Source organism: Lathyrus oleraceus, chromosome 1, assembly GCF_024323335.1.
Source record: "Lathyrus oleraceus cultivar Zhongwan6 chromosome 1, CAAS_Psat_ZW6_1.0, whole genome shotgun sequence".
Lineage (NCBI taxonomy): Eukaryota > Viridiplantae > Streptophyta > Magnoliopsida > Fabales > Fabaceae > Lathyrus > Lathyrus oleraceus.
In genome coordinates, this window is record NC_066579.1 from 440,885,199 (window position 1) to 440,894,375 (window position 9,177).

At 34.1% G+C, this 9,177-nt stretch overlaps 1 protein-coding gene across 1 annotated transcript; it reads left to right on the top strand.

The window, feature by feature from the left end:
- The first annotated feature begins 850 nt into the window (after nt 1-850).
- On the top strand, nt 851-1,720 carry LOC127115897 (ethylene-response factor C3). The gene has a single exon (XM_051047316.1). The coding sequence runs from the start codon at nt 851-853 to the stop codon at nt 1,613-1,615; it is 765 nt and encodes a 254-aa protein (XP_050903273.1). The 3' UTR covers nt 1,616-1,720.
- Nucleotides 1,721-9,177: the final 7,457 nt, after the last annotated feature.

Here is a 9,177-nt window from a genome sequence, read left to right on the forward strand (position 1 = left end):
AGACTTAGAACTCACATTTGTTTCTCAACACAACTCACATTTGCTTTTCAACATCCAACAAATCAATCTTCTTAGAAGTTCACCTAATCACCACATAAAATAGAAATCAATACTCCCCCGATATTTTTAAACGTATCAACTAACCTTGAAATCGTATAGTTTCTAATTTCGACAAACACTTTAATAAGTTTTAAATATAAACATAAATAAATCAAATAACTATAGTAGTTTAACTATCCATTGTTATATTCTGTGTGATTTTCAAATGATGTCATGGAGTTCTTACAAGTTACGAAAACTATAGTACCTTACGTTGAGCAAAATGATCCAAGCTAGTAATAAAAATTAGGCAACCGAATTTGATAAACTTAAGTTACATTAAATTAGTTTTGTTCTGATATAATTATATATTGATGACTCCCATCCAACAGAAAGCAACCAAATCCTCAGCTCATACCATCTTTCGAATCCTTCACGTCTCCTCTTGCTTCATAATGTTGCATGTATCAATGTATTTGAGAATTTAATTTATTTCAATTCAACTCATAGAATATGCAAAATCTACATGAGAGATAAATATCCAAATGATTGAACAAGTACACAAGTCAAAAGCTAAACAATAAAATAATGTCCTCATATCATTTTATAAACATATCTTAGTGTTGAAAAATCATGAAATCCTCCATAAACCTAGCTGGTCAATGTATTAATACACAAGTTTCCAACTCATTTAATCACATTAAAGCAAAACCTTAGCTGTCAAATACCCTTCACACTATATCTATCGCTTTATATAACTTCACTCATGATATATATTTCTTTACCTCTTCATTTATGTGTTTATACCAACATGGAGAATATTCACGTTCAAAATAGTAATAATAATAATAATCATCATGCAACTACTGAAGAGACTATTCTTGAGAATGTTTGGGCTAAAATTACAAGCAATGATGATGGAAGAAGAAATGGAAATGGAGAATGTTCTAAGTCTAGCACATGGGAAGATTTGCCTAATCTTGGTGAAAGAGGTAGTGGATGTGGATCAGTTGAAATTCTTCAAAGGTTGCCAAGCTTAGGAAGATGGATATCAATGGGAGCTGATTTTTGGGAAGAAGTTTTAAGCAATACAGAAGATTTTTCTAGCAACAAAAGCATGGAAAAAAATGAAAGTGTTGGTGATTCAAAGAAAAAAGTAGAAGATGTTGTCGTGAGAAAAGAGAGAAAAATAGATGAAAAACATTATAGAGGAGTAAGGAGAAGGCCATGGGGTAAATATGCAGCTGAGATAAGAGATTCTTCAAAGAAAGGTGCAAGAGTTTGGCTTGGTACATTTGATAAAGCTGAAGAAGCTGCTTTAGCTTATGATAAAGCTGCTTTGAGAATTAGAGGTTCAAAAGCATGTCTTAACTTCCCAATAGAGAGAGTTACAAATACAAACACAAACAGTGAAAGGTTATTGGATTCTAGGAAGAGAGGGTTTGTTGATGTGATGAATATTGAAGAGCCTGCAACAAAGAAGATGGCAGGGTTGGAAGAAATGTTGGAAAATGATGTTTTTGTATTTCAGGACTTGGGAGTTGATTACTTGGACAGTTTGTTGTCTTCATTTTGACAGAATGAAAATTACATTATTAGTTTGTTTTAAGTGCTAGAAATATTATAGCAATGATTTTATTTGTTGCATATATATATTTGTATATTTTGTTATATTTGTTATCAAACTGAGAAATTGATGTAAACTTAATTTCATCCGGTTAACGAGGTTTCAGTTCACATTCTACAAATAGATAATTAAAATATTTTTTTACTTTTCTCTCAAAAAAAATTATTTCAAATATGTTGTTATTAAAGTTTGTTATTGATGTGTTATGTTAAAATAAAATAAGAGTGACTTTTATATTAACACAAAGTAGTGAATAATGGCTATAGAGGAAAAATCAACAATCTCTCCCTTTTGATTTTGATTTAGGGTTTCAGTAGTCCAACAACTAACATGCATAACTCATATTTTTTTTAGGTAAGGTCTTGATCATCATATTTAAACTATTTCAACGATATGAATTTTTTCAAGTTGTAATTGTTTGGATTTTAATATATCGTGTATCTAGAGATATCTCACATCAATGCGCCTTGACCTCGAGTGAGAACTCAAATTCTTGTTAAAACGAATTGTGTTTTGACTATCACAATGTATGACATACTTCTATTTCTGTTGCCTAATTCATGCACGAAACGTTTAACCCATAATATTTCTTTTCAAGTTTATATTGTTGCAATGAACTCAACCTATGACATCCTAAAACCAAAATTCTTTATTTTTTTACAAAACAAGATTTTGCAGAATATTCATTTCATATAACAAACAACGCATCACACCAACTCAAAATAACATAACATATCTCATATATGAGTACTTTTTCAAACATTACCCAACATGATAACTTAAGAGTAAATCTCGATCCTGATGTCACAATACTGTAGCCTTATTACAACTTATACACATTAACTGACTTAACACGTCAACATACATAAACATGTCAGCATACAACAACATGGAGAAGTGTTCAAGTTCGCAAAGTTACTTCAAGATGTTTTTATGGTGTAGAAGGGACACATGTTAGATGTGGTATCACAACATGTGAGTACGACATCTAGGTCTTGCTCAACAGGCCAAATTGCTTCATTTTGAAACAAATTTTCTTGAAGATTCAGTTAGATTTTATTGCTTTTATTTAGCAATATAATTATATGATTTGTTGAACAGTTGTGAAGATCAAATCATATTTAAATTTGAATTTCAATTAAACCAAATCATATCTTTCTGTTGGAGATATTTAAGGAACAAATCATATGCAATAAATTATGCAAAGATTTTGACGAAATATAATTAAAGATTCAAGGAGAAAAGCCCATAATATGTTTGCTATATAAAGAGCTCAAAACATACATTGGAAAGCAAGCAATATTCGTTGAAGATCACAAGAGTGTTGGGGTTTGTTAGAGTCTTTGTTATTGCTTTATGTACACCACATTATATTTTAGTAACTTGGCATAGTTGTAGGTTTGTCTAATTGAGTTGTATATTTAACATGTTTGTGTACATCACTGTGTTTTAGTAATTTGGCATAGTTGATTTGTTGATGAATTCTTTGCAATTGTACCGATAATGTCAAAGTAATAAAAAGATCGAATCCACAGGGACTGCCTCCAAGCCAGACAAAATGTGCTATATATAAAAACTAGTCAAACGGGTTTTTTTTTAGTTTTAGTGTGAAAAGCAAATAAATGAGTAAACAATATCACGAAAGCGGTAAGGTTGTGCTCTAGAATTCCCTATTCCTTTACTATTGACGTTTGGTTCCCTGTATGAATGATTTAATCACTATAATCCCATGGCGAATTAACATAACAGTTATAGTTGATCCCTCACGAAGTAACTCACTAACTACTACTCTGAGTTTTCTATCCCTAATCCGCCAGCGTAAGCAGGGTTAGTTGATGTATAGAACGTTGATTCTATATGCCATTATCGGGGTCTCCTATCCCTATTCATCCAGCGTAAGTATTTGCCCTAGGACCAACACATAGACTAATGGTCAGTATTCTCTATGTGCTCAAAATCAGATTAAAAGAGTATCTCACATAAAAGCATTACGAACAAGAAGAAATTGAATAAGATTATAAATTATTAGATTCATACAAGGGTTAAATCAATATAGAATCCAACAATATAGAAATAGATTCATCAAAACACGATCTAACCTAGAGGAGTTTAGCTACTCATAGTACAATTAACAATATCATAATTGATTGATAAAAATAACATGAGAAGTCCCTTGAAGAGATGGCCTCCAATGGCTTCAAATACTATAAAAATCTCCACTTATACCCTCAAAATCGTGCTTCATTCTTCAAATTTCCTAACCCTTGTGAAAGTGCAGAAAATTCCCTTTTAAAGGTGTCAGAATAGACCATAACGCGTTAGAAAAAGCCCAAAAAAGTAGCCATCACGCGCATCATACCTTGCATTGCGCGGGATGTAGTTTTAAATGCCATATCGCGTGCGCGATGGTGTGCGATGATACGCGTGCTTATTCCAGTGGTTGCACACTTTTGCTCCCTTTTCACTCAAATTTTCACTAAGTCCACAATTTTCACACTTAGCTATTTTTTTCTCATTCTTTGGTCACTCTTTTTCATTTTAGCTCAACTTTCACTAATTTTGCTCCGATTCTTCGACTAAATATATGCAATGATGGATATTCATCACAATCCCAAACTTGAATCGTTGCTTGTCCTCAAGTAACTCGTCTGCAACTGCACATTTCAACAAACAGCAAGTCGCACAATAACAATCGAACATCACCAAATTCAATATTTCTTTTACCTGACCATCGTTCTAGCTCCAAACTCATATCCTGCGAATTCGGAAATGTCCTCAACATTGACGATTACTCAACCTATCTCTCAGGTCACTATAACTCACTCAATGGATAGGGTGATATCTTAGTCAACATGCAAAATCAATTACGCTTAGCTTGATCATGTTCTAATAGAGTTCATCATAGAAATCACAACACACAGATATTAGAGGTCTTTTCAGGTTGTAACTTGGCTTATGTTTGTGCATGATATTTTGAGAAAAGTAGGTTTAAACCTTTGGAATTAGGTGTCTAGTTTTCCTTCTATCACCATACCTCTTTGTTCCTTTATGATGGTACTAGAGAGTTTTGGTACTTCTTATAATATCATTCTTTTCTTTTCTCATTTTTTTGAAGAAGTGTCGTTTTCCACTTCTTTTTTCACAAAAATCTTTAAAATTTTGGACCGTATTCTCTAGTACCCCAACCCCAAACTTAATCTTTTTCATATATTTTAGGAAGTATACTTCTACCTAACTTCAAATAGAGGGTGGAAAGAAAAGATCTTTCAAGTCATATGACTAAGAATTTTATGCTACGTCACTGAAAGAAAGGTTAAGGCTCAAAGTGGTTAGCAATGGATATACTTATTACTAGAGGGTGGTTTAAAAAGGGCTCAAAGTTATAAACAAAAAAAGGACTCAGTGTGTGTCGATCAAACCATATAACTTAATCAAAAATAGATCAAACCAGATAAAGTAACAATGCATGGATACACTCATAAGAAAAGAAAAGTGAATAATGGAAATATTTGGCTCAAACCTTACTATATGAGATATTTGTAGGCTGAGTACAAGTCTGTTGATTCTTTTCTTATCCTTCGCATTCAAGTTGCTAGTTGCTATTGTGAAGATCCAGTTTCTTTTAGATCATGTGTTCAATGCTAAAGTGTTAAAGTTGCAAATCTGAAGAAAGAAATCAAAACAGCTACCAACTTGTTTATTAAAGAAAACATAGATCGTCACAGAAGGGTTTTGCTTAGGGGTGGCAAACGGGCATGCCCGCCCCGTTTAGGCCCGCCCCGCAAAAGCCCGCAAAAAAATGGGGCGGGGCAGTCATAGTTGAGGATGTGGGCCTAAAACTTAGACCTGCCCCGCAAAAAAGTGAGGGCGGGGCGGGGAAAGCCCGCGGGCACTGCACTTTTTAAGCCTAAAAATGCAAAAATTTATGTAAATACACGTGCCCGCAAAAGCCCGCGAAAAAAATGGGGCGAGGCGGGGCGAACACATTTGAGGGTGAGGGCCTAAATCCTTGGCCCGCCCCGCACAAAAGTGCGGGCAAAACGGGCATGCCCAGCGGGCCGAGCCCGTTTTGCCACCCCCAGTTCTGCTTGAATGGCTAATTCCTCTTTTGGATGGTCTTGAATTAAAATAAAGTAAACTCTGCAAAATAAAAAACTGATTATAAATGATGGGTTGCCTCTCATCCAACGCTTCTTTAAGGTCTCAAGCTTGACCTTTCGATTTTTGTGTTAGGGCGACATATATGTAGAGAAAAACACATCATCTTTCTTCCTCCTTTTGTTTGGTAGGAATTCCATCACTTTCAGGAATTAAAGATTTTTCGTCCATATTCTCTTTAGTTCGATAGTATCGAACAAGGCATAAATCTCATCCAATACTTCATCTATTTCTCCTCTTTTATTAGCCTTGTTGCTAGGTGTAGGACTATTCTTTTGTTGAAGATCTTGTATTTGGATATCTAAGTCTGAATAAATTATTGAAATTGAAGCTCACTCCAAAACGATACAATCTTCATCTTTCATTCTTACTCTTGTCTCATATATCTTTTTCACTTGTGCTACTTCTATTGTTGCTTCTATCTCTTTAGCATGTGTTTTGAATTTTTCTTCTTCTTTCTCTTTTTCAACTCCTCCTTCATAGAATACCTCACATTCATGTTTGACTTCTCTTTCAATTTCCTTATCTCAAGGACTATCTAACATGTTTTCATAGAAATATTCACTAGATCTCAGTTTTAATGCTAATTGGCTAGATACTTGAAATGATCAAGGTTTATTCAAGTTGAGATGATGAATCCTCCTCCCATGAATGATCGGTGTAAGGTTTTGGCTCTGAAGAGTTTCTAGCATTTTCCAGAATGAGCGTTTTTGCTGCAAGTTTTTTGGCATAAGCTTCAAACTTTACAAAGGTATCATAGATGTCACCTTGTATGATTTTCTTGACCTTACATACAAAAAAAAATACCTTAGTAGCACTACACTAGATAAAAACAAAAATTAAAAAGACTAAAAATAAAATGTTGCACAAACATCGCCTTGTTGAAATATCAATTGTCCTCGGCAACGGCGTCAAAAACCTTATGACTTCTCGGCAAGTGTACCGATAATGTCGAACTAATAAAAAGATCGAATTCATAGGGATTGTCTCCAAGCAAGACAAAATGTGTGCAAGGTATAAAAACTTGTAAAAAGGTTTTTTTTTTCGAGTTTTAGTGCGAAAAGTAAATAAATGAGTAAACAATATCACGAAAGCGGTCAGGTTGTGCTCTAGAATCTCATATTCCTCTGTTGTTTATGTTTGATGCCCCGTATGAATGATCTAATCACTATAATCTCATGGCGAATTAACAAAAAATTTATAGGCGATCCCTCACGAAATAACTCACTAACCATTACCCGGAGCTTTCTATCCATAGTCCACCAACATAAGTAGGGTTAGATGATGTATAGAACTTTAATTCTCTATGCCACTACTCGGGTTCTCCTATCCCTATTCAACCAGCGTAAGTACAACAATTTCCCTAGGTCCAACACATAGACTAATGGTCAGTATTCCCTATGTGTCCAAATTCATATTAAAAGAGTATCTCACATTAAAAGTATTACGAACAAGAAGCAATTGAATAAGATTTTAGTACAATAGGTTCATACAATCGTCAAATCAACATAAAATCCAACAATATAGAAATAGGTTCATCATAACACAACCTAGCCTAAAGGAGTTTAGCTACTCATAATGCAATTAACAATACCATAATTGATAGATAAAAATAATATGAGATGTCCCTTGAAGAGATTGCCTCCAGTGGCTTCAAATGCTCTAAATACCTCTTGATTATAGCACCAATGTCCCTCCTCAAGTGTGGCCAATAATATCTCTCCTCCATGCTAGAAATGGTATTTTCTCTACCCAAATGATTGTTAAGACTACTACCATGATGAAGCTAGCGGAAATATACCCGAACGCATCGCACACTCCAACATACAAGAGAGTCGCCATCGAAATTTATTTATTCCCAAAGGAAAGGGAAAACATCGGGAAACCCGGGGGAAAGAGATATTTGGGTAAGGAAGTCGGTTATGCAAGGGGAAGGTATTAGTACCCCTAACATCTGTTGTACTCAACAGGAACCGTTTTGATTATTCTTGCTAGAATGGGTGTGATATCTGAAGTTACTCACGAAAGAATAAGGGAAAATAAAAAGAATAGATAAAGTGATTGGTGAGGATTAGGGCCCTCATGCCTACGTATACTTATAGTGCAATAAGGAATTCAGAGCTCCGTAGTTCATAGAAATAATGGTAGGAGGTGAAAAGAAGTTGTGATAAAGTTATGGTCTAAACCAAAGGATTATGTTGTTTGAACTCCAAAAGGGATGAAATCTAAACCCAAGAGTAAAACTGGAGTTGACCAATATGTGGACTAGCCAGAAGCGTCTGACACTATATATGGTATAGCCGAAAACAAGGATAATTAAGTGTTTATGTATGATACAAACAACTTTTGGTTCACAAGATGATACAAGATGGAGCTCAAAGAGATAGTGTATTTGGCTCAAAGATAAGGTATATCACATGGAGTGAATGAAGGTAGATTATGAATGCATCATGGAGATGAATTGAAAAGTGACCAAAGTCACAGAATTAAGGATTTGGTAAAAAGTTACTGAAAATGTGTAATTTGGAACCAAAGGTCAGGGTATATTGGAATTCATAGGAGAAATGGAATTTGTACCATAGAGGGAAACAGGCTTATTAGCCAAAAAAGAAGGAATGAAATGTATGGGTATGAGCCAAACAACTCTAGGTACAAATGTGGACTGATGTTATATCATCCTAAAAGGATGTATATGTGTCACACCCCAATTTTGACCCTGAATCGCTGATTCAATACATTCATCATAGCTATTGCATGTCTACATAGCATACCATGCATTCCATACTGCATAGTGCCTAAAATATCAGTCGAAATAATTTTTTCGGATCTACAGACAAACCGGTTGAATTAATCAACGGATGTGCGTCAAATCAGTGGACGAAAAATTTTAAGATCAAGCTTCTAGACATCAATTTTATTAATCTATGTTTCGCGTAGTTTAATCTGGTATGCTCGATTTATTTTTCAGCTAATTTTTCGGCCACTTTTTTATCAGCTCAAGCCTGTTTAACCGGTCAAAATTTATTTCAAAATTAAAAGAAACGTTGTATTTTTCCAATAAGTTTATTTCGGATTGATCATTTTGGTGCATTCATTTTAATTTTTTGAGCACTTTTGCGCCCGACCTTTATCCATTTTGAGACATTTTATTTTTATCTCTTTGTCAGAATGTTTGATTCAATTAATTAAAATTTTCTACGTCTTTGTTTCAATTTAATATAGTTTTTTATTAGAATAATTTAATTTAATTTTAATTAGTTCTTAAAACTCATTTTGTTTTAAAATTTTGAAAAGAGGGGCATTTTGGTATTTGTGTCAAATTAATAACCCTAGTTTGACACTATAAATACTAA

Coding starts and splice junctions, on each gene's coding strand:
- LOC127115897 (XM_051047316.1), top strand. CDS start 851: ATGGAGAATATTCACGTTCAAAATAGTAATAATAATAATAATCATCAT.